This window comes from Corvus cornix, chromosome 2 (assembly GCF_000738735.6).
Source record: "Corvus cornix cornix isolate S_Up_H32 chromosome 2, ASM73873v5, whole genome shotgun sequence".
Classification (NCBI taxonomy): domain Eukaryota; kingdom Metazoa; phylum Chordata; class Aves; order Passeriformes; family Corvidae; genus Corvus; species Corvus cornix.
In genome coordinates this window covers 61,222,124-61,248,571 of record NC_046333.1, presented here as the reverse complement: position 1 = coordinate 61,248,571, position 26,448 = coordinate 61,222,124, and the positions used below count along the sequence as shown (strand labels likewise).

Below are 26,448 nucleotides of genomic sequence, written 5' to 3'. Positions count from 1 at the left end.
ATGCCATAGGGTGTGAAGTTAAGCATAGCTGTAGTAATCTATCCTTTACAGGAGTGTGTGCCCTGATTTCTTGAGTGTTATGATCAGTTCAGTGGGAGGCTGTTCTATGTAGTAACCTCAGACTCCAAAAGCCAGTAGGGTGCTGAGGATGGCTCCATGTGGAGCCTCTCCCTTTGTGCTTATGACCACTTGTCAATGAAAGATAGCTTGAAGCTGCCAGCAGCAGTTATCCTGTTCAAATCTCATCTGATGGGGCCAGGCCCAGTGTGAGGAGGGGAGTGCTGCTCTCCTGATCTCTCCTTTGAGTCTCACCTCTGTGGTGCTGCAGTCACCTTCCTTCTCCTGAACTTCTGACTTGATGCAAAGAACCGTGTTTCAATGATGAATGGGGTTGGTACTGATAGTTTGCTTGTAAAATGCTCTGGGAGTCTTCCCAGTGAGAAGCTCTGTATTGGGAAGTAAGAAACTGAAGTGTGAATCACTGTTGTGCCTTCTCTTGCCAAGCTTCCCAGGCTGAGGCCATGGGGCTTAAATTCCAGGTTGTTCCGGTTTTTCTCAATGGGCTTGTGAAGAACTGATAGTATTTTTTGTGTGAGTAACTATGAAGAAGTTATGCATATCAGGCTAGTTAATGAACTGTCCTGATTTCAAGATAGTTTCTGGAAGCTACATTTAAATTGCAGGACCTTTAAAGACCTTTTGTAGAATTGTGTATTAATGAAGAACTCTCCCACCCACCAAGGGAAGGATGGAAGAGGGAGAATGGGGTCAGGTCTCCTTTGGGACTACAGCATTCTTGCCTTCATGCAGTCTGCAACAAAAAACTCGATTTTGAGTGTATTTTACTTGTGCCAACTTTTCCTTCACACGCTGAATTGTTGACTTTTTTTTTTGGAATGCTGTTCAGCTGTCTGTGGTGTTAATTCTATCACTGTTTCCTGATAAATTTGAAAGCATTGTATTTGTTAATATATTTTTAAATGTTCCTTTCCTCATATGTATAATTATAGTCTTGGGAATTTTCTTCCAGCATTCTGCTAATGTCTTTAATATTTGTTTTATTCTTTAAAAATTCATAACGGATGTATTTCCTGGTTTTAAAATCTTTGATAGGAAGAAAGGAATCACAGTTTTCCCATCTCAGCGATAGCCTGAAGCAGGATGTGTGGTATACAACAGACTTTCACCAGGAGGAGGAAATTAACTGGCTACAAATTAGGGAAAGTTCACGAGAAGTCATTACTCTTCATTTATTTCTAAGCGAAGCTTTGAATCTCTAGGCTAAAGACAAATTATATAGTAAATGGAGTCCCCATGCATATGAATGTGCAGTGTTTAGATGTCTGTGTTGACTGTGACCGTGGTAAGATTATGCAGCTTCATATATTAACAGTGTTATCATTGAGCACTGTCTCTTCTCCTTCCCTTTTTTTTTAAGGAATGGTGTTTTAATGCTATTAAATGAAGTACTGATGAATGTTTCCATGGCCAGATTCTGCTTGTTTCCAAGTGGTGTGTGGTGGGAGTGTACATAATTTACCCAGATATGTCCTGTCAGCTTTTTTGTCCTTATTCTTTTCAGTGCCTGGAAAAATGAGATAAAGCAGCTTATCTTCTTTGAGACCTGTGCCGCATTCAAAGCAGCTTCAGAAAAGAAAACGAACCTTCAACAATTTTTCTAAAGTTAATATAGACTAAGAACAAGAAAACATGATCAGAAGAGTTACTGTTAATAAGGCTTGAAATTTACTTTATTCTGAATAATCTGCAGGACAGTGGAGGGAGAGAAAAGGTGAAACCTCTTGAATGGCCTAGTACTTTGGAAAACAGAAAGCTTTCTTTTTAAATAAACTTTGGTTGCAACACTTATTTTCCGTAGTTTACTGATTCTATGATGCAGAGTGCCTCTAGGCAATGCATTGAAATCTGTATGAATAAAAAAGTCTACTTCAGCTGTTATTTTTCCTCACTGGGGACACGTCCCCTCCCCCTTTGAACCAATTTTGAGTTTAGTATAGCAGTGAATTCAGTGCAGTGTTTCAGCGTGGTGATGCTTACCATAACAGTGCTGTTCTTTTTAAATTTATTCTATTTTATAGTCAGTAATGCAGAATTTATCCATGGGATGCTACAGGTAGAGATAATTAGCTTAGCTTGAAGGCATTTAGTCTCTGTTGCACTGCATTTGTTTTGATGGGTGACATATGCAAAAGAGCTCTGCAAATGTAGGAGATTCATATTTTAAAAATTGCTTTTGTCCACTTCCTGGCTGCATGTTTTTTCCTTACCTCTTATTCAAATTCCATTTAGGGTATGTTTCATGATGCCTTCATCCTTTCTTGCAACTTTTTGTGCCTAATTCCTCACTTGTAAAAAAGTACTAATATTTCCTCTTCCTTCCTTTTTATATTTCCTCCTTTTTGCTGTTGCTACCTATTTTTGTATTGGCAATCCGAAGTTGCTCCCCAGATTAGAATTTGTGTTGCTTATTACCTGGGAACAAAGTGGTTGCTGTTCTGATGGGTTCTACTTAAATGATGATTAAATATTAATTCCAGTATTTTTCTAAAAGCAGCAGGATTCCATCAAAGATCCATGAAGGAGGGGTTTGCAGTGAGAATAGTGTCCTGAACCACTCAATTTTAATTATGGGAAAGTGATGATATGTAAATCTTAATATATATGTGGTTTGCTAAATTTTTATGCTGTTCTGTTTGTAGTAATAGGAAAAAGGCCATATTACTGTAGAAGTGTCTATGTGCAGAGTAGAAGATTCCATGGAGATCTTATTTGAGGTGAGTGAAAGTATTTTTAGCAGTAATACTTCTGTTTGAGGCTCTTGTTTTGTTTGCTCTGTGTTTAGCGTACACAAGTGAGAGGAGGTCAGCTTCTTGAGGTTGTTTTCCTTCATTGCCATGTATCGTCAGGCGTAAACTCCTTACCTCTCCATGGGAAATTCTGGAGACCAGTTGGGAATGCCCAGAGGAAGGCAGCTGATGCTCCTATTGATTTACTTCCCAGTACCTGGCTCCTTTGAAAGTGAAGTATGTCCAATAAACATGAGAAAGAATTCATTTGTGTAGCCATGTTGTCAGCTGGAAGGAACATTAGAAGAGTAAAATTTCAACAAATCTCTCGCTTGCAGAACTTGGCCTGTCAAAGCTTATAAATGAGATGCACTGGGAAAGCTGTTGCCAAATTCACATCGAATGCTTTCAGTCTGAGGGATTGTAATGTATACAATCATCTCAACTGAAGTTATAGGCTGTTTTGGTCTTGATTTTGTCATTGATTTTTTTTTTTTTAAACTTTTTTTGGGGTGGTGGTAATGTAAATTATTGTAGTAAAATTATGTAGTCAAAATGATTGTGCTCTTACTGCTTGATGAAACAAGACTCGTTAATGAAAAACTTGAACTGTTAAAAGAAGTGTGAGTTTTTATACATACATACACATTTAAAAAGTTTATATATATATATTTTTTTTTTAATTAAGAACAGGATGCTTGTGTTCATTGATTTCCAGCCTTTGCTGTCTAATGGGCTACTGGTGGAACAAGTGACACAGTGACTAATATCACACCAATGCATGCATGCCTTAATTTTTAACTCTTTTAACATCCTGCAGCCCAACACAATGTGAGGATCTCATATGAGGCTTGTTTCCTACCACATGTGGGTTCATTGTCACGGTGGTTGGTTGTGAAGTGGATGTAAAGCCGCCAGGGTGCCAGTTTTACATTTAGTCCAGACATGCAGTGAGGTATCTGTCTCAAGGGCTTTGTTCCTTCCCTCATATTAGTTTTATTATTTATATATTTTGGCTTTTAACTATCACAGGATTAAAAGCCATAAGCAGTTTGATAATGGAAACCATGTTGTCTTCTTCCTAGGGAGTGTCCTGACCTGATAAACCATAGTGTTTTTCCCTGGCTGAGTTAATCCTGGGTGCTATTCTGTTAAGTGGCACAATACAAAAAAGTGCTGTTCTGATGCATTTTTGTGGGTCTGATGTCCCTCAGGAAGGGGAGGACTGTGGGGTTGAGAAGCTGATGTGGCATCTGTGAGCCCCAAGTGGCCCACGGAGCACACTTAGCATTTCTCCCTGTCAGTGGGACTGTTTGTGTGGGGTTTTTCTTTTTTTTTGGTTGGTTGGTTTTTTGGTTTGTTTTTGTTTTGGGATTGTTTTTAGTGAAAATTATTCAAGTTGCTGCCATCTTTTTTCTGGAGCTCCAGGTATGGCCTGCCAGCACGTGTTGAACAGTTTTACATCTTGCCGCTGGTGAGATTCCATTTTACCCCTTCCTACGGGCCACAGGCTCCCACAGTTTCCCTTTGTCTGGGGCTCCTCATGCTCTCTCCAAACCACATTGTGGTGTGAAATGTGTGAAAAAGCAAGGAGGTCTTCTTGGTGTGTGGAAGTTAATGGTGAAAGTATACATCTCCATGGGCTTCCAGGCACAGGAGGTGGCAGGCATGTGGGACACACCAGGCCTTTTAATTCTGCCAAGCTTCATTTGAGGCGCACAAGCCCACCCTTTGGGGATTTCCAAAGTGTTTTTCCATTGCCTTGGCTGAAGAAACTTGTGCAAAGCATTCAAATAAACCTGTGAGTCAGACAGAGAATTTGGCGATAGCCTTTCCTGGGATCTGGAGGTGAATAATCAACAGCTAAACTCTCTTGAAATGTTTTTCTTTGATAAGAGCATGAGCTCAGCTTGGCAGAGATGTTGAACAGACACAGAAGGTATTTGTAGTGGGATGGCTGTGAAATGAGGAAGGTTGACTGGAAAGGATGCAAATACACAAGTGACGGGGGGTCAAAAGCTGACTCTTGCTGCACTCTATTTGTTTTGTATCTGTAGCCTGTAGTACTGACTGGCTGTTTCCGACCACATTAATTTTTTTTTCCTTCCTCTGAGGTAGCTCAGAACTTTTGGCATTACTGTACTCTGCAACCATTCCCCAGTAATTTTTGCAGAGGGATGTCATCAGTGCCTGTGTTCTGTGCCACAGTGCTGTTCCCCAGGGCTCAGTATCGGGGCCAGTTTTGTTTAATATCTTTATTGATGATCTTGATGAGGGGACTGAGGGCACCCTTAGTGAGTTCGCAGATGGCAGCAAGCTGGACAGGAATGTTGGTCTTGGAGGGTAGGAAAGCTCTTCTGAGGAATCTGGAGAGGCTGGATTGATGGCTCAAGGCCAGTTGTATGAGGCTCAAAAAAGTGAAGTGCTGAGTCCTGCACTTGGTTCAGAAGAAGCCCTTGCAGCGCTAAAGGCTGAGGGAATGTGGGTGGAGAGGTGCCAAGCAGAAAAGGACCTGGGGCTGCTGGTCAATAGTGGCTGAGCATGAGCCAGTGTGTGCCCTGGTGGCCAAGCATGCCGATGGCATCCTGGCCTGTATCAGCAATAGTGTGGCCCGCAGAAGTACTCCCTACTACGTCCCCCTGTACTCAACACTGGTGAGGCCACACCTCAAATCCTGTGTTTAATTTCTGCCAGTCACTTCAATAAAGACATTGAGGTGCTGGAGCTGTCCAGAGAAGGGCAACAGAGCTGGTGAGGGGTTTGAATCACAAATCATATGAGGAACAGCTGAGGGAGTTGGGTTTGTTTAACCTGGAGAAAAGGAGGCTCAGGTAGAACCTCATCACTCTCTACAACTACCTGAAGAAAGGTTGTAGGGAGGTGAGGGTTGGTCTCTTCTCCTAAGGGACAAGTGACAGGACAAGAGGAAATGGCCTCAAGTTGTGCCAGGGGAGGTTTAGATTGGATATTGGGAAAAATTTCTTCATTAAAAGGGTAGCCACATTTGCGCCAGTCTGCCCAGAGTAGTGTTTGTCACCACCCCTGGAGGTATTTAAAACATGTATAGATGGGGTGCTTGGGGACATGGTTTAATGGGAAGCTTGACAGTGTTAGGTTAACACTTGTATTTGATGATATTAAATGTCCTTTCCAACCTAAAGGATTGTATAATTCTATAAAGATCTAGAGAAATCAGAGTAAGAGAAGAAATGAGAGTGTGCAATTCAACCAAGAAAATACTGCTTTTCTTCTGTGGTGTTAAGGAAAAGTAAAAAAATCTTGCAGCCTTCAGGTTTTCTTTTATCTGTTACACAGAGACCTGCTTACTCAATTTTTTTTCTTTTCCTCCTGGGGTTTAGCAGCTCTGTCAGACTTTCTGGCTGTGTGGCAGTATAGTGGCTTGTAGACACAAATGGTATCAGGCTTTACAGGTGCAGGAGACACAGTAGCATTAATACAACATGGTTGTAAACACCAACAGGGCCTTATTTGTGTCTCCTTTTAATGATTTTTCTTGAATATGGCTTGCTTTAAAATAGCAGTTCAGGTCCCCTGTGTGAGATTTGACACTGGGGCTCAGCTGAAGAAATACATTATCTTTTAATAGCAAGGGTTTTGAGGAGAGTAAAATGCCAGCAGAATAAATAAATAAATATTGGAGAAAACAAACAACTGCCCCCCCTTTCACATGGTGAAAGATGCAACCCAGGAAAAAAGGATGTTTAAAGGATGGGTAGAAGGGGAAGAACAAGCCAGTTTAAATGTGTGGCTTTGATTTGATGCGTTGCTTCCTTTTCCTCCTCCCACTATGACTTCTTGTCTCTCAGCATTGACCTCCAGTCTCAGCGTAGTGAATGTTGTGCTCCCTAAGTCCTGCTCCTGCCCTTGCTCCCCTGCTGATGCCCCTGCTGAGCTCAGTGCTGACAGCTGGGGGAAATTCAGTGTGATTTGGAGTTGGGAAGTGCTGTATCAGCACATGGGAGATTAAGGTTTTTAGTAAATTTTTTTTCTTGCTTGTAGAGGGGAATTAGTAAGCTCCCAAATTCACTGGATTTATTGGAAATCTGTGCCTGCTGAATGTATTTATTTCCCCATGTTGCTGGCTGTACTCTTGACAGGTGCTGAGAGGAGATTTATAGAAACAGCAAATATTTGCTAGAGTGGCTGAAATATCTGAGGATTATTTAGATGTGACTCTTTATCATCATCTCTCTTAGTTCTAGTTCAGTAATTTAAATGCATAGGCTCGAGTCTTAGGAAATTTTTAATCTACTTCTCTGTTGGATTTTATACAGGTTTCATGACTAAATCCTACTACCAATGGACTAGTACAGAGCTGATACACAGACTTTGGGAGTAACATTTTTTTCTGCTTTTTAGTTTTGATGAAGTAATATTTTGGGGAGAGCAGAACATGTCTACAGAAGGGTGCTGCTCATCACAGGAGAAAAACTTGGGTTGTGTTCCTCTCAAAGGAATCCTGGAAAAACTCCTGAAGAAAAATTTCTGTATTAGTTCCTCTGTTCATATTTTTGCAGGACTCCTTTTTGTGAAACTTACATTTTTTGTTAAATATTTCTGTAGATGAGTTGTACACCACTGGTTTTTAGAGGAGGTACAAGAGGATGAGAAAATGAAAGTAAAACAGATAACTCCTTCCAGATGTTCAGATCAAAATTTTATAAGGAAACAACAATAAAAGCAAATCATTAACCTTCCCTCAGGTTTCCAGTGAAATACATTGAAATCAATATCATCTTCACAGTTATTTGAGATGCTGACAGATATGTTCTGTCATGCACCAAGCCTAGAAGAAAGGTTCAGAACTGGTACCCTGTATGGAAAATTCCAGGTCTATGTTTGTTCTTATCCTTTTGCAAGCTCTCCTACCTTCATCACTTTGTCTGACCTTAATTTTGACTGCTCAGGGACAAGTAGGTAATTGCTGAGGTGCCAAGGTCCGGAACTGGTAAAGCAATCTTTGTAATTTGCCCATGGTACTCAGCAGAGCTCCGAGGCTGTTTGTGGCTCTGTGCCACCTCTCCTTGTGTTTCTTAGCACAAGACCAGCTGCTTTTGCAGCTTCTTCATCTTTCTTGCACCCTTGGCAGGGCTAGAGTTTATCAGAACCAAGTAGCTGAACTTCATTTGGTTAAGATGATACCTGCTGGATCATAGGAAATCATTTGGCAGAGAATTGCAGGTTTCTTCTAATTGTTTTGCATTTTCTTCTCCCACTCCACAAGTTTTCCATCTATAGGTGCTCTGCTTGGAGCACTGTCCTGTGAAGTGCTTCAAAGGCAGAAGGCCTGTGACTATGTCTTTCTAGTCCTTCCTCGGTGAAGAGGCTGAGCTGATTTTGCTTCCTTACGAGCCCTGACACAGTTGTCGGCTCCTGCCATTTGATATTGCGTTAATGTGCTCCATCAGTGGCTGCTTACCACAGTTTCCACAGGAGCTGATGCTATTGTAAAACATGCTGTTTATTTACAAGTGTATGTGTGTTTTTATTTTATTTGTGTGATGTTTTTGTGGTTTCCTTTTTTTTTTAACTGTCTACTTCTGAGTGCCATTCAAGGTAGATTTTGAAATTGTTCTCCCTTTTCTCTGCTGCTCTTAGTGCAAAATGGTTTCAGTGTCTGAGAACCCATTTCAGCTGGGGTAGTATGGCTTTGTGGATGTCGTATTCTTGAATTTATTTTTTTTTTTCTTAGGCTTGGGGAGACCAGATATTTATTGACCTTCATGGCCTGTTTCAAAGCCTGCTGCCTGGAGGGAGTGGAGTGTGTCTGAGGCTTTGAGTTTCTGGGAGCACCAATCACATTGGTTCAGCTGATGCATGGCTGTGTCTTTGCAGCAATTTTTATGCATGCACCTTGGTCATGGCAGGCATGCTCCTAGGCCCCAAAGGAACAAAGCTCTGTAAATTACTGTCTTTCAAAATATTTTTGATTGACTGATTGCGGAGTTATTTTTCTAGGAAAATCTGAAAATATCAAGTCCAATAAGAAATTAATAAAATGAGATATGATTTAATGAGAAATCACAGAAAGTTGACTGACACCTGCAGCAACATTGGACTTTAATGTCAGTTTTGTATTCACGTAAAAGCATTCAAATGCATTAGAGAAATGAGATGTATTCTTGTTTTCAATTAGGATATTGCATTTCTCCTGTTTCCATATATCCTTAAGTTCAGGTACAGCTTCCATTTTAATCCTTAAAAAGTTTGAGTTGACATGCATAGTGAATATGCAAATGTATCTCTTTATTTTGGGGCCTGTTGAGCTGACCAAACTAGCACTGGCAAAAGTACTCTTCTTTTGCCAAAAATGATACTCCATGTTAACTTTTTCCATCAGACAGTCAGATTTGTATTGTGTTCTGTGTCATCTGTTGTTGGGTAAGGATTACAGGAATGATTTGGTTAGTGACAAGGAACTGTTCCTAACCACATCACCATCAGGCCTTCCCCCCAGTATATATATGTACATACTTAGAGAGCCCAGTAAAGCAAAAGTTTTCTATGGAATGTGTTTTTGTACATGGATGGAGGGATAGATAAAAGATGAAATGAGTATGGTTCTAAATCTGCTTTGTCTAACAAACTGTTATGTTTTGGTTATGAAGGGAGCGAAGTGTGGAGAGAAATATTATGGGTACTGCAACTATAATAAAATAGAGGAGAAAGTAGAGAAAGCTATTGCTCCAAAGGGGCTACTAGTGCATCTTTATTTCCCTTGTTTCATAGCGCACTGTGAAGAAGAGACATTATAACTTATGTTTATGGAAATATCTATCTAGAGTAACTTTCTCTGGGCCCTGTGGCCTCCTGCTTGGCAGGAAATGAGTGGGAGAAGATGCAGCAGATTCTTTTGCTTGGAGGAGTAGCCAGAGCCCACTGTGAGCATCAGAAATACTCTGGCAGTCGCCATGCTGAGCCTGTGACCTGTTGAGGCTTTCAGCTTGACTGCCTTGGCCTGTGTCGTTTGTGTGATGGCAGAAATGGCCAGGCAGTGGTTGTCTTTCACCTTTCCTCTCTGCTTCTGGAATTGTCTGTGTCATTTACAGCACTTCAGTCTGCTTCACTTAGCTCTGTGGGAGACACTTCAGTCCAGTGGAACTGGACTTTCCTTTCTCTTCACCTGATGAGAGAAAAGGTGCATCTAGAGTAATTGCTTTAGATGAATTGGTAGGCTGTGTAGATGTAAATCTAAATTACTCTGGGCTGGGAGGAGCTGGGGAGGGGATCCCTCCCACCCAGTCTTTCTGTCCATGTGCCTGGCTCCCAGCACTCCCGAATCAGTCAGCAGCCACAGTGAAATTCTAGAAGTCATCCTCATACGCGTGGCAAACTCATTTTGGGTTGCCTGGGCTGAATTCCCTTTGGCTGAGCTTCTGTCCTCTTTTACAGTTTCAACACTTCATAGCCCTGAGACATTGTCTTCTTCCTAATTAATCTTTTCATTCTTTGTGGAGTCTGGACTTCCTCTCAATATCCTGTTTGAAGTGTTTATTCATCCGGGCAAGCTTCCAATCTTTCCTTACCATTTTTTCCCTTCCTGCTTGGAATGGGAGTGTGAATAACATTTGCCTTTTTCAAGTGAGGTATTTCTGTGTTTGAGGACAGCCTCAGTAATTTCCTTGGTTTCTCAAAATTTACCATTCTAAGATCCTGAAGTCCCCATTGCATTTACTTTTGTCTGTTTGATGCTTCTCAATAAATTGACATATGCAGCAATTTTTGACGGTCAACTTTTCTATCCAGTCTTTCCTTTTCACTAAAGCAGTGGTTAAAATAGATTTATCTCATTTTTTTTCTTGTTTATGAAAATAGTCTCCTCAGTAATAGGGGGTAGGTCTCAGACATTTTTTGGGGGGGGCAACCCTTATCAAACAAGGTAAAAGAAGCAGCATATTGTAGTGTCAGAAAGGGAAAAAGAATTTGTTCCATATAGAAGTTGTCATTGGTGAAATTCTTTTTGTGTGTATCCACTCACCTTACTAGTTGCAGCAGGCCTGGAGTCACTCCGTATTAAAAGAGTCTACAGGTTAGCCTGGACCTCTCTGTACCTGGTCTGTGGCCTTTTTGTGCATTATAGGTATCTTCCAAACAGTCTCCATCAGGCTTTTGCATTCAAAGCTGGTAGCCTGCCGGAGGAGTAACGAATACCCTTGGCAATTCCTCGGCTGAAGAGTCAGAGCAAAAAGAGGAGAGAAACAGTGTGATAGAGATAGGACCTATGGAACAGTTCTTGTGCTTTCTTGGTGAGTACCTTCCTCTTTCTCATGTGTGTGAGTTATTAATGCCTTAAATAAATGCATCATTTTTTAGGAAAGCAAATACCCCATACTTACTTTAACCTAGTAATTTTAGGGCTAAGCTTGATACACTGACACCACTGGAAATAGGATGCATGTGGCTTGCATCTGGGACATAGTGGCTTATAAATAAAACTGTGACCAAAAACTCTGCCAACTTTTCCCCAGTGTCTGTTTTTTTTTTTCACTGTGTGTGCATTCAAACCTGAGTGCATATCTCCTGTGAGGTGAGGATGTTTGCTCTGTGCCAATCACGTAGATTTATCTAAGCATAATAAAAGAGCACAATAAAAGTACTGTGTAAAATCAGTAAGAGGAATACTATTAAGTGCACAAAGTTGAAAATGCAAAAAAGGTTGAAAGTTTAGAAATTTGGCCCACACCATGCACCAGAAATGTCTCAGCATGGGTTTTGTCCCCATTCTTTCCTTGGAGATGTAGAACGCCCGTGTGGAAAACCTCCTCTTGCTCCTTGCATTTTATTCCTTTCCATTACTGAAATAAATCCAAGTTCTCATAGTTCACATGAAATGGATGCAGTCCAGGGAGATCGTTGCCCTGTTCTCATTATTAATCTAGGAGGTTTCATACTTGCAGCATGTTGCTGTGCTGTGAAGAATACAGAGAGGGCAGAAGCGTCTGCCTGGGGGCTGGGGCAGAGGCGGAATTCCTCCCCCCGGTACCCAGCAGCCTCTTCAGGGATGATTTCATGCGGATTTGAGCATGAGCTAGTGCAGAGCCAGCCCAGCCCGAGCTGTTCTCACGGAGAGTCCATGTGGGAAGGAGAGGCGCTGGGCGGGATCTGCCGTGGGGCATTCTGCTGAGCTCTGCCGCTTCCATCACCGGTCCCTGACCTGGCGGGGAATTCCAGTTAGCGGTGATGAGACCTACCCAAAACTGAGTCACACTGTATTTAAATTAAAACAAATATTTAGTGAGTGTTTTTCTTTAGGACCCTCTTGTGTGAGACTTATTAAATGTCAGTGTTTAACTGGAGTGCAAACACAGCTGTAATTAGAAAGGATGTTTTTGCTTAAAGCTGTATGCCATCGCTGACTGGGGTTTGTAACTCCATTATTAAATGGCTTTTCCCAGTGACCTGGTCTAAAGATTCCCAAACCATGATCCTACAGATCACTTCAGGTCTTCAGGGAGCTGACGCACTGTGGCAGCTGCTCTCAGGCTTCTTGCCAGAGATCAAATCATGCAAAAAGCAGCTAAAACCACTTTGAATGCTTCCCCCGCCACTTTCCCAATGCTCTCAGCACCCTCATGCCTCCCCCAAGTAAGCAAATGCTGTCTAATTCCTGCTGCTTGTTTGTGAGTGGGAGGAGGAGTTCCCAAGGACATCAACACCCTGGAGAAGTGTCTCTGGTAGCTCTTTCTGGAGGAGTCATTGCCACTTCTTTTCTTACAATGTTTTAAAATAAATGATGATTTGTGTGTGGTGGTGTTGGATTAATTTGTGTGTGGTGGTGTAGGATGGATAGCTAGGTGACTTCTGGTGTAGAAATTAACATTTCTGGTGGTCAAAATACATGGAATGTTCTGTATATGGAATCCTTGCTTGGAGGTACAGAAGATGGATGGTCTTACCTTATGAAAAAGTTTACTATTCTGTGAATATCAGGTATGACAGTTGGAGTATTTTTTGGTGTTTTTTGTTTTTTCCCTTTCAAAATCACAATATTAAGTAACCCAAAAACCAATTTCTATTTCAAGGTGGTTTGTGGAAATACCGAAGACATCCCTTATTTTATTTTTTTTTTTTTTTTGAGCTGCATATTTAGTTCATATTAATTTTGTTAGTGTCTTATGAATTTTCTTATTACTGTTCCATTCTCTTAAGATTGATGAGTGCTTTCTTGGAAATAAAAGGTTAATTCTTTTTTCCGTGACTCAGGAAAGGAGATTTTTGAATTGTGAGAATATTTATTTTTATCTTATCGACAAGGATGTTGGGATGAAACAAATGCTTCTTTAAAAGACAGCAGCTGGTTCCAGCCTCCAGGTTTGAATTATTCTGCTTACAAGCAGCTGGAAGCAAGCCTATAGAGGTTGCTTATTTAAGAGGTTAATGTACTTTCTATGGGGAATGCAGAACTGGATCTCACAGAAAGGAATATACTAATGTTGTCAGTGATGAGTTTTCATAATTTGAATTCGCACCAAGGGCCTTTGAAAAAGTGCTTTACTCTGAAAGTAATTTTGATCTTCTGCAAATAAAAATAATAAATGTTTGACCAGAGCCAGATTGCAGTTGTAAATGGCAGTTTAGCTATTTCAGATTTGTCAGTTGATTCAGTTTTTTTGGATGAATTCGAAACAAATATCCCAATAAAAGAAATTTTCAGGGGAGGAGAGTTATTTTACATGCTGGTTACTGGCAAGGGAAGGAATGCTTGTGCATAGCCAGAATCTCACAGAAGGCCTTTCTTATTCATGGGAAGTGTGTGTGTGTGTACACAACTTGTGTGTAGATGTATATATATTAGAATTTTCCGTGCAACTGGTATCTAGCACTGTGTAAGTCTAGCAGAAAAAGATTCAGTTTGAAAGATAACCATTCAGTATCTTCACTGTGATGATGTGGGTTGTTCAGCTCATGTATTGCTTTACAGAGAATATGTAGTGAGTGAGAAGGGATTATTTTCACTTGAACTGTTCTTGTGATGGAGGGAAGATGAGGCAGCAGCAAAGTGGGTCATACTGAATCCCTCATTCTTTGTGTAGAATTTGGAAAAAATGGAAATACAGTGAGAAATTGACAAGTTTATCCTCCTCTTGCTGGGTGCCCATTCTGTATTTTCAGGTTTTAATAAAGCTGGTAATTCTGTAGTGTATCCTTCTTAAATTCTCAGCAGTTTACATGTATCCAAGATGTTGCCTTTAGGAAAGTTTTCCTCTTTCCATGTGCTAAGTAGAGAGCTGTGAGCAGCACTGTCTTAAAGGGAGAGCAATGCCTGTTTCCAGAATGGCAGTGACAGACATTGTAGGGGAAAAAAGGTGACAGTAGTGTTTCCCCAGTACTGTGTCTCCTCACAGGGTGTGGTACTTACTGTATGTTACAATGACCTGCTTAAAAAAAATTTAATTAATTGTCAAAAAAAATCCTAAACATTATGAAATACAGTTCAAGATATGTTTCTGCTTAAGATGTTGGTAAGATTTTTATTTATTTTCTAGCAATTCTTTGAATATAATTGCTAAACGTGTAGATAGGTCCTGTGAGATGATCTGTAGCACTGAGTGAAGGTAGCTGAAGATACAAAATATTGTATCAATTTGCCTTTTTGCAAACCTAAATGCACCTCACAGCAAACTTCCTGTTGATGGTATTTTGGGGTTGGAGGTTTGAGTGGTCCCAGATATATTTTGCAGATGCATTCTTGCCTGGCGTCAGTGGATTCCAGGGCTCTGGGCCCTGCCGTTGTTGGCTGCTTGCATCAGGGCATTGCAGTACATTCACCTTTAGGCAATTTCCTACCTTTGGCTCGTTCAATACCCAGAACCTTCTTACATGAGATAACGTGTGAGCTGGGATACATTTACTATATCATAAAGTTCTTCTCACACTTTAAAAAATAACAGAGTTGTCACTATGGATCAAATATTCATTGCCCTGATTTGGAAAATGTGTTCTTTGACTGCAGTGTTCATTTCTGTGGAGCTATTTCACATTGCCACTCACTCTCACTTTTGGTGTGACCTGTATTATGTGTGCATATGGCTCTGTTTCACTGCAGAAATGCTGTGTCTAGCAGCCTATTTTTCCTCCTCTCTTCAGGAACCTTGGTTTTCTGTACTTTAGGAGACCTTTTGGACACTTCAGTGTATTTCTAGAGTATGATTTTCTAAAACCACAAACAAAGAAAACCCAGCCCTAGGATGCAGGTGCCACAGCAAATAAGTGGAGATCAAAGGATTTCATATTGTGAAGAGATGCTGTCAAATCAGAAGGTGTAAGAAAAGGAGAATGCTTTTAAAAGGCCTGAATCTCTAGGGTGCTTTTTCCTCAGGACATATCCTTTAATTTTCTGAAAAGTTCCAGAACACTTAAACAGTGCAATTTTTTCCTAATCTTTCCTGTGTTATATTGACAGTTTGTGAGCTGGGAAGGAATCCTATAGGTGGACCACAGAGCTTCCACATATTGATCTGTGTTTCTACTCCTTTTTTTTTTTTTTCAGTTTTTCCTTAAGAGTAATGGCAGAAACGTGCTTTGCAACTTTCATATGAATGTGAAGGAAAAACAAAGCAGCCAATATGAGACAGATATGTGTCCATATGTCTTGATCAGTGCTTCTTCTGTTTCTTTTCTGAGAATGCTTCACCGTGAGCGTTATTTCAGTATCTCTGCCTTTGCAGTTAATGATTGTAATTAATAAGTAACTGTTACAATATATCATAGCAGTGCACTTCTGAGTATTCTTTTAAAAATTATTTTGAAATACAGCTGTGGGATGATAAATGAAAGTGCTAATAAATGAATGTAAGACAAACTACATGGAAGAGTTTGAAATATCTAAAAGTTACAGGTTGTTTTTGATAAGAAAAATCCCGAGACTATGGTTTTTTGTTTGAAGGATTTCCCAGGGGTGCATAACTTGGTAGCAAAAAGACATTAAACTGGAATTACATCTGGGTTTTCTTTAGAAGTAACCTATATGATATGAAAGTAACTTCAGAATCCTTCAGAATGAAAACTTCCTTGCAAATTAAAATGCTCTCAGAAATGTGAATGGAGGGGAGATAAAAAGGGGCTGTGAAGTTGTATATCATGACAGTGTGAAATAAATAGGAGCCAAATACAGTTTTGGATCATGATAATGGGACAGCTAATACCTTTTTAGCTGTACTGCTCCATCCATAGTTTTTTTAGAGTGAAGATTAAAGTTGTGGGGAGGCATAACCTATTTCAGGATGGAAGGAAGCATCCCTCCGGCACTGAATTGTCACCTGTGCACCAACACTTGCTATACTGTTCCGTTTGCACCAGGGATGGTGGTTGCGGTGAGAGAGCCTTCCCAAAACATGTTTCTGGGATTCCAGAAACTTGAGGCAGCTTCTCCTCAGTGTTTGGTCTGGGGTTTCAACACCACAGTCCTGCATAGTGTGTGCTCTTGGTAACACAGCTTGATTATTCTTGGAAGGAACCATGTCAGTCACAGGTTGATGTGTCTCCAGGGGATGCCTGTTTAGGAGAGGTTTCAAAATTTACAATAATACTGCCTATTTATCTGAGAGATGTGTCATTTTTAGAATTCTTGTTCAAACATTAGAATTATTTTCTGCTTGTTTTGTTTTCACTCTGCTAAACTGATGAATATAGTCCTTTATTTGAAGTTGATTAATAAAGATTTTAACATGCTGTTTAAATTATAGCAGCTTTATACTTCATTAGTAAAATATTATGTAATGATTATATTTGGATCTCGTCTTCTTTTTCTTTTCTCCTGCTAGTATTATTCTGTGGTGGCCTTCAAACAAGGGATCCTGTTAGATTCTCACTGGGTGGCCAAAAAGCAGATTACAAAAGTTATAAAGATTCATGTTTGTTTTGGGTGGAGGCTTCAAAGGCTCACAGGCTTCCTTACACAAGGATGCAGTCAGGAAATGTGAAGGCAGGAAAAAAAAGATTCTGAATCTGTTTTGTGTAAAAAGGGGGTTGTAAAGCCACTGTCCTTGCTTAGCTTCAATGGAAAGGCAGGGTAATCATGGATTTCTTTGCACTGTATGTCTTTGATGTTTGTGTTAGTTGCAACCAATAAAGCTTCTTTTTATTCTTTACATGTATGCCTTAGTAATGTAAAATGCAGTGACATATTCATAAGGCAAATTGTAAACAGTGTGCTAAAGCTTAGTGACTTAATGCCTGTAGTTTTGAGGTGCCGGATGATGGGATGTATTCCAGTCCATATGTTCTGCAGATTGCAATTAGTAAAACCCTCCTGCTGCTACGTGGGATAAAGTGTGAGTTAGGATTTAAAGCTGTGTATTTTTTTTTCTTTGATAAGTTACTGAAGGAATTACCTCATCAGTTCCTTCCAGTACTAAAGATAACTCACTCATGTGACTTGCCCAAGCTGGTCTGTATCTGCAGGCCTTCTGATACTGTTGTATATCACCCATGTTAGTAATTTTATTAGATGATGTTAAGATATGGCTGTTAATCAGAGTTCTTACATGATATTATGAATGTCTGCAGGAACACAGGTCTTTATATACCATGTGTATGCTCTTAATGCTTAAATGATGTTGCACAGATATGTACCAAGGATGGATGAACATAAAAGGAAGAAATTATTTCTTGTCTTATTCAAATGACTCCTTTCATGAAAAAAGGAAGGAAATGCTTTGTATTAATATGCAATTGTTTATATATGCTCTCAGAGGTGTTATCTGCTGTGCTTTAAATATGCAGTAGTCTCTGTCAAGAAAAAGAGTTTTGTCCTTGTGTTTTCTAGCTGTAAATATTTTTTCCCCTTGAGGTTCCCACCCCTCCACCCCCTCATTTTTCTTTTAGGAGGCTTCCACTTAATGAAGCTGCAGACAGGAAGTGATTCAGATTGCAGAATGGACACTGGCAACATGCATATGCATGAGAAGATGCTGTGAGATAGTCAGGGCTTTGAAAGAAAGTCACCATGGAGCAGTAATCCCACAGAGGAATGACTCAGGAGGACTCTGTACTTGAGTTGCTTCTGTGAAATTGTTGCCCTTTGTCAATATTTGCCTATATAGGCATTATTGATTGGGTTATTTGTGTTCATTAATATATATGATAACTTTATATCACTTTTGTGGTGAGGTAGCTCTTTGTTTCAGTGGGAAATTGAAGTTACAGAACACCCAAGCAGTGTTTAAGTTTGCCATTCAGGGCTTGCTGCAGAGATGTTACAGCTATTTTTGGTCTCCCTCTGGGTCCGTGGGAACCAAGATGTAGGGAAAAGAGAGGGGTCTTATCCCAGCACTACGGCAGGACAAAGCTAGGGGTTCCTCTAGGTGAGGAGATGATGTGCAGCTGAGCTCAGGATGGGATGTAGCCTAAAACTGACTTGGCCAAGGCTGCCTGGGCAGCCAGGACAGGGCAGGCAGATGAGATCTCTCTCATGCTGCTGCTGCTTGGGCAAATGACTATGTGACAGAAGCTAGACAATCCAGGACATGTTCATTTAAAATCATAACTTGAAGTCACTCCCCCACTTATTTAACCAAACTGAGGAGTGGCAACAGATGCTGCAGTGTTACAAACTGCTCAGAGCCCAGGCTGGTCCTGCATTTTGGCCACAAAAACCCCCTGCAGCACCACAGGTTGGGGACAGAGTGACTGGAAGTGCCCAGGCAGAAAGGGACCTTGGGTACTGATTGACAGCAGCTGAACATGAGCCAGCAGTGCCCAGGTGACCAAGAAGGCCAATGGCATCCTGGCCTGTATTAGGAACAGTGTGGCCAGCAGTGATTCTTCCCCTGTACTTGGCACTGGTGAGGCCACACCTTGAGTGCTGTGTCCAGTTCTGTGCCCCCCTTTTTAGGAAGGATGTTGAGATGCTGGAGCATGTCCAGAGAAGGGCAGTAAGGCTGGTGAAGGGTCTGGAGCACAAGTCCTGTGAGAAGCATCTGAGGGAGCTGGGGGTATTCAGCCTGGAGAAAAGGAGGCTCAGGGGCCTTGTTGATCTCTTCAACTGCTTGAAAGGAGGTTGTAGCCAGGTGGGGGTTGGTCTCTTCTCCCAGGCAAGAAGTGACAGGACAAGAGGACAGACACAGTCTTAAGCTGTGCCAGGGAAGGTTTAAGTTGGACATTAGGAAGAATTTCTTCACAAAAAGGGTGGTTGGGCATTGGAATGGGCTTCCCAGGGAGGTGGCCGAATCACTGTCCCTGGAAGTGTTTAAGACTGGATGTAGCATTGATTCTGTGATCCTGTGGTTAACTGAGCATTGAACAGCACTATGTGGGAAAAATCAAGCAAACCTAGTTTTCTTGGCAATAGTTACCCTTGTTTTCCATTTCAGGAGGATCTAGGGCTCTGTGAAGTATAACTAGAGATTGTCGTTACAAGTCAGCTTCCCAAGACCTCTTACATTCAACACTGACTCTTAAATTGACTCCAAAACCGCTAAAAATAGATATTACAGTGTGATTGTTACAAGATTAATGTTATGGAATCTACAGATGTAAATTATAGTTCAGTTTGGGAGGCTTTGCATGTATAAATCTCTCATGAATACATTCAAGCAAATATTAAAGGGGTGGAGAATCTTCTGTTTTGGTTTTCTATTGGAGTACTTGTTCCAAGAACTGGCTTGATTTGGTCTCTAGTGGCAGAAAATGAAACCTGACGTAATTTCCACTAAGGATTGAGAAGGTCAAACCAGTTTTGGAATCCAGATCCAAATCTGAGAACTGTTCCAAGTTCGTCAGTCTAAAGGTGTTCCACTGATTCAATGAGCGTCCTTGCCATGATGAATTCGGAGATGAGCAGCCTTACAAATGGAAGCTGTAACAACCATTACACCAGCAAAAATTGGTTTTGTCACTGGAGTGGCAGGTGTTCAGCCAGCCTTTCTTTTCTGCTGTTCTGCCCCAGAGCCACTGCTGTAAACCTGAGAAAACTCTGATTGTTGTTTACGCTTAGGCACCCTAATGTTGCTGTGATGGTACCCAGGGACACTTGTCTGATGGTGTTTGCTATAGTATAAACTATGATAATATGATAATGTTGCTGTTTCTAGTTATTCACAGAAGTAACTGATAGCAAAAGCTATATTTTAAAAAAACAGTGATTCTTCCTTCAGATTTGCTATTAGTGTAATTAAATTAAGTATGTATGTTCTTAGATCTAATATGACTAAAATTTGCTTTCTGAATGTGATGGTATTTTCTTTGTTCTAGAAATACATCCTAAAGCTTTTAGAGCAGGTGGTTAAAAGTGACCAACTGTCTAAAGATATATAGACACCAAAAAAAAAAAAAATTGTTTTACATCTTATTTACTGTTACTTGTGGTGCCTTTGTAGAAACTTGAGTGTTTCTTCCCTATCAATGCTTTTTAATTTGTTTTTGTATTGAGACAATAGACTCAATTTCTATTCTTTTTTTTTTTTTTAAAAGAAGTTAAAGCTTCTTCTGTGTTGTCAGAGTCATAGGAATTTTCTCAAGTCCGGCTTCTTCAATTATTTTGTAGTGAATGTTGCAATATCACTGAGTGGCTACAGTTATTCACACAAATTGTAACCAATAGAAAAAACCAAATCAATGTTTGCATTGTTGCTACAGCTTGGAAAAAAGATTTTTGGCAGTGAAGAATAGGTGTATGTAATGAGCTCTAGATTTTAAATATAGTGAGAAGAATATAGGAGGAAATTGCCTGTATTTTTATGAGCATGACTCATGAGGGATATATTTGCTATAGTTAATATCCAGTGGGTTTTGCCCTCCTGAAGTACCATGTCTTGTGCACAAAACTCCTTCACTTGGCTGATCTTTGGCGTTGTTTTTGGTTGATCTCCACTGTCTTTAGTCAGAGTCAGCTGTATTTTCCTAGTGCTCACCAGGGGAAAATAGTGCTCCAATGCACTCAGGCCAGATTCCCTCCTTTTTTTTTTATGTTATTCACAGGGATGCTCTCAAACCCCACCTAAACTCCTGCTTTTGGAACCAGTGGAAATCTGCCTGCTTTGGTACATGTCTTAGCAAGCACATGGAAGCTGTACTTGCTAATTGCAGTCAGTGATGACAGTCTTGCAATCCCATCCCCCTGAACTTGAGTGTTTGTGTATTCCCATGGGACACCAGGCTTAGATGCTCAGTCCCGAGGTGTGCTGGGCCACGGCGTGCAGTGTGGACATGCTTCCTGCTGTCTCAGGCTAGTAGGTGCAGCCAAAAGTGGGGTCTCAGGAGGAAGACAACTGGGACAGTGGAAAAGGGGTTGGTGGGAACAACGTGAGAACTCCCACTTGCTTCCCTTGAAATGGATGCTAATGTTGTTTAAAGACAAAAAACCAAACAATGCAATAACAGCAAAAACCTACTGGCACACCTTTGGGGAGTCCCATAAGAAAAGAAAATGTGACAGATGCTTGCCATCTTAAATAACTTTATTATTTTAGTGGAAGAATGCAGTAGATACATACATTTCTATCCTGTGTGTGTCTGAGGTACTGGTATTATTTCTGTTCTGTGTAATCCCTGACATTTTCCAGTGTGCAAAGATTACTAGTCACTGAAAACTAAAAGCAAGTTAAGTACAGAACTAAAGCCATCTGGTAGTTCAGACAGAAAAGTTAGATAATTAGCTGTTCTTGTCAAGGGACTGTGATTAAAATAGGCCATCTTCATAAAAGTGACTAGTTTGCAAGGGACTTCCTGGAAGCCACCTGGGATAATGATAATGAAAAGAACAAAATTAAAAACGGGGGGGAGGTGGTGCCATTACAGCTCATGATGGCTTTTGTAAGTGAATTAAGTCAGCTTTTAACTTGAAGGCTGGTTATTATTTTTGGTCCTTTTTAAAGAAACAAAGATTGAGTTTTCTGACTGTTTGGCAATGTGATGCCACTAGGTCAGCCAGGTTACTGCTGGAGAGCCATAATATTTCTGTGTCAAGCTCTGGTTTCATTGCTCACATCCTTATTAACTTCTAAATGCTGTTGGCACAGCTCATCTTCAAAGGCCACTCTAATCTGTGTAACCTGATGGCTTCTGCTCAGGGAATTTGTTCCTTTGGGGGAATCAGCAGTATTAAGAAACACTAGAAGAGCAAAAAACATCAGAACAGCATTACTGCATCATTCTTTGCCAGCTGATGATTGCAACATGCGTAGCAATGTTAGTGTAATATGAATTTATATTGATAGATATCTCTTAAGGAATAAGCTGTTTAGCAAGTAGTGCTTAGAAGGGAACCTCTTTGTATAGTGGGAGGAAGGATCTGTGTAACCTTGGCAGCTCCAGCCCACCCTCCAGCTCTAGTGTGAAGGGGCTTGGTGTTCCCTTTGGCCTTTACTGCTGAAATCTTGTCCTCCTCATCCTAGAAGATCGCAGCAGGAAAGCCTCCAAAGGCTGCACAGGACTTGCTCTTTCCTGCATGTGGATTCCTTAGTGGATGCCCTATGCTGATGTAATAGTTTTAATCAGAGAAGTCTGACCTGAATAATCTAAGTAGTGTCTCTGAGAACAAACTGTTGAGGGCATCTATGCTAAATGCACTAGTAGGATAAAATAAATGTGGAATGAGAATGCTCCATCACTGGTGTGATTTAATTAAATATATTTTCACTCCATACGGATAAAAATCCTATATCTAAATAAAATTAATTGAAATTTATTTAGGTTTTTAAAATTTTCATTGACAGTTGCTACTTATTTAACAATTCTAGTAAAGAGCTGTTCATGCTGTTTCAGAGGCTTGTAAGAATTTCAGTGTGACTGTAATATTTTCTCATATAGAATGTGCTGGAAATCTCTTGTAAATGTAACCAAGTTTAATATTTAAATTAAAATGTGGGCGAGAATGAAAACTACTCTGGGTTTCCTGTGCTTAAATTCTCCTAAAAAAAAAAAAATCTGCTTCTAAATTATTTTCATTAAGTGGAGCTTTTATGTCTCTATATTTCTTGATTAGGAAAGCAATGATTTGAAAAATTCAAGATATTGAGGTCTCAAAAGTGTCAGGGATGCTCAGCTTCAGAAAGCATAAGTAAACATTTCAGTGCAATGTACTTGAAATAAATTGCTGTGAATGCTTGTGGATATACAAATATTTCTGATCAGTTTAATGGGTCAAACTTTCAGATAATTAGAAAGGCGCTGACTGTACCCATGTGCGATCAAGTTAATAATGTCTCACTGCATTCTGTGTCAAACAGGAGCGTGATGCATCTAGTGAATGCTTATCTAAGGCTTCTTGTAAGAAGTGTTGAATCTGAACACTGCTTTACAAATTTTCTTTTCCTTTTTTTTTTTTATATTGAGAAAATTAAACTATTAAAAACTGCTTTTGAAGTACTTTCTTGAATACTGTCAAAAGCAGAAAATCCAGATTTTAGGTTCCAAGTGCAGGTTGTCACTCATGTTTTAAGTTCTGCCTGCTCATGACCTGTTTCAGTATCTACACTTGCTGACCTGATGGCCATGGTTCTACTTTGTAGTATTTTTTTTGGTGACAATATTTTCTATTATGCCCAGTCAGTCTGACTTTCCAGCATTCTTCACACTTTTATTGTTATTTACTTACGTGGGAGAAAATGGACTGAGAAGTTGACAAGCAAGGTGAAGCAAGAACAGGGTTTTCACTTGGTAATGTTATAACTGTTTTCAGATAAGTCTTGCAAGTGAGTAAGTTACTGTCAATGATATGAGATAATAGAAAGCCTGGGTGGCTGGGGTTGAGCACTGTGAAGTCTGAATGATCTCTTGGTGGCAGTTCATTGGAATGAAATTTAATCTGGCTTTAAAATTCAGATTTTTTTTTTTTAAGGCTAGATTGTTATGAGTTGTGACAAACCATCAGAATGTTCCTTCCCCCACCAAATTGTATCCCTCTAATGTGCCAGAGTTTTTTCACGTCTGCTTATTGATGAGGTGTCTGATCACAGATTTTTTGGTTTGTCCTGTTCTTTGTAAAAGTTGGTGAAATTCAGGTTTTCCTGTAGATAAGCCCTTGGCTTTTCAGTTGCTTCCGCCTTGCAAAGAAATTAATTCCTTCAAGCCAGTGAGTCTGCAGCTCCAGCTGTGACTGTAGATGAATGTTCTTGCAGGGTCATGTACTGTAGCTCTGAACCTAAATAAAAGGATTAACAAGAGTTCACTTGGAGGAAAAACACTTAATTTCACTATAATAACTATGAGAATCCATAGGGAAAACCAATAAAGCTTTACTATTAAAATTGTTAACAAATGATTATTCCGCCCTGACCCTCTCTTCCCACTGTTACTGTACTTTTGAACAGTAACAAATGATGGGATTGACCTAGTTCATGGTAGTGCTTTAGTCCCTGGCCTACAAATGATCTTTTTATTGTAAAATAATTCCTAGTCTAGTTCTTTTAGGAAGCATTGATAGTATTTATGAAGGAAACAATGTTTTTTGGTGCATTTCACACAATCTTCTGCCCCAAAACTTGGCTTGGTGTGAAGGAAGAAGGGGCATCATGTGGACAGTGATGCTGGAACTGAGCCTGGCAGCCAGCAATACCCAGATGATACATCTCATTGCTCCAGAAGAGCATGACTGATTTCCACAGCTAGCACAAACTGCTTTTAATGATTCCTGGCAGAAAAGGAGGATTTCTGGGGTGAGTGACTCTCTTCAGTTGCATATATATAGACCTCATTGTCTCATCTCCAAGCAGCACCTCTGCCCAGCAATGGGGGAGAGCAGAGGGGCTGCTGGCAGGGGCTTCCTCACTCAGTAATATCTCAGTTGGCTGGTGATGACTGTGGAACAGCTGCTTTCCACTCAAGCAAGTGGTGTAAAGGGCCAAGCCCCTGCTCAGGAAAATAACTGATCCTTCGGGGCTCTCCTGTCTCTGATGGAGATGTAAGGAGAGGGCGGAAGGATTTTGATCACAGTGATCTTGACTCTCTCCCAAGCATTTTAGGACTTCCAGCCTCAGGCAGCACTATTGTCTGGGTAGACAAAGCAATACTTGTATCCATTTCCTTGGGAAGGAAATCAGGTAATTAAAATTGACTAATGTGACTGCCCTGATTGGATTAAGAAATCAAATAGATGAAAGTTGTCTAATTTTAAAGTTTAAATCTTGATATTAGTTTTGTCTTGTGCTTCATTTGGGCTTTGGGGGTGGTGAGCAAGTCCTGGTTGGTAGGTGGGTGACCCTCATGAACCCCTGTCTAAAACGTGCCACAGTGCCCATGTGGGTTACCTGCTGGGAGCTCCTGATGTTGAAGCGAAGGCATGAAGGCTGGTGCATGAACAGGTGTCCCCAAAAATGGTCTGAGGTTCTGCTTGAGTACACACTTAGCACCAGGAACTGGAGAGCATTTTGGGTTCTGTCTTGTGCTTTTGTGTTCCTTATTTTTCCTCAAAGATTCTGCACCTTTGAGAGACGTTTTATGTGCCTAGCATGTATTTTCAAAGAAATATAACTTGTAAAAATATTCATCAATCTGTCTTTCGTCAGTAGGCCACCTAATACATTTTTCTTTTTTCAGAGAAAAGAAAAATGTATGGATAACATTGTACTTTGTTTCAGCAATGTTTTTCATTTGTCACCAGATGAGAATCACACTCAACTTTGACTGTTGACCTACTCTTTTTATTTCTCTCCAGTTTTCTTGCTTGCATGCTCAGGAATGTATTTTGTAGAACACCTCCTGAAACTCTAGAAACTACCAACAGTCCATAGGGATGGCGTAGGAGCCGCAGTCTGGATGGAATTCCACATGAACTTTTGTTCTTCGCTATACCCTTGCTCCAGCACTCTTTGAGCCAAGTGTTTTTGATGGTCTCTTCTTTAATACTTAATGTGGCTTTAATTAGTCACAAGTGGCAATTAGCCTCTAAAGTTAGGAATTGCAGTTAAATAAATTAGGCATGCTCTTCTATCAACTAATTTTATCATGGGTTGGTTTGATTTTTTTTTAATGACTGTGTTCATGTAAGCAGCTTGTGCTTTAGGGATGTTTCTGTTTTTCCTACATTCTTCAGTGATCTTGGGTCTCCTTGCAGAAATTGCAGAGAATTCTGTTGGAAGAGACTCGAGTTTTAACAGCATGTTTTATGGGAACAGTTGGCTGATATTTTGGCTGGATTTTCAGGACCTTAGAGTTATAAGGTGAAAATTATAGATCAAAGCCACTGCAGGTAGTGGTACAACTGTCAGGTGTCTCTATGTATGTTAGGTCTTTCATTGGCTCATTGTTGAGTTCACACAAATGAGATTTAAACATGAATTTAAACTACACAAACTGTAGTTTAGGGTCTCCCCCTCCTGTATATAATAGCTTGAATGTACACCAAGTTTATAAGATGCATTCTGGGTAAGACTAACTTACATTTATCTACTTGATTTATTGATTTAATTTATAAACAGAACAAATATGAGAGGAGTCACTAATGAAATAAGAATATCACCTGATCCTGCTGTATTTCAAGTTATTTCTTTACACAGAGATATGCTGAAGCCTCTGCTGTGTAGTTGGGGGTGAGGTTCTCTAGACTTTTAGGCAGTTATGTAAAATTGGGGTGATGTGAAAAGACAGAAAACAGAAAAACGAATATTAGATAAAACATTTCAGGTTTTGTAGATGATGAGATGGGTATGAGATGAGCTTGTGGATTTTGTAAGCTTCATCT

At 40.2% G+C, this 26,448-nt stretch overlaps 1 protein-coding gene across 12 annotated transcripts in view; it reads left to right on the top strand.

The window, feature by feature from the left end:
• The window catches only part of LOC109145069, a 301,323-nt gene that overhangs the window by 53,200 nt on the left and 221,675 nt on the right, over positions 1-26,448 (top strand). Inside the window, exon 3 of one of the 12 annotated variants that reach the window (XM_039550021.1) lies at positions 2,721-2,795. The exons of the other annotated variants lie outside the window; for them this stretch is intronic. Within the exon in view, the coding sequence (XP_039405955.1) occupies positions 2,757-2,795 (39 nt within the window). The 5' untranslated portion in view covers positions 2,721-2,756. The remainder of the gene's footprint in view (positions 1-2,720; positions 2,796-26,448) is intronic. 12 annotated transcript variants of the gene reach the window in all.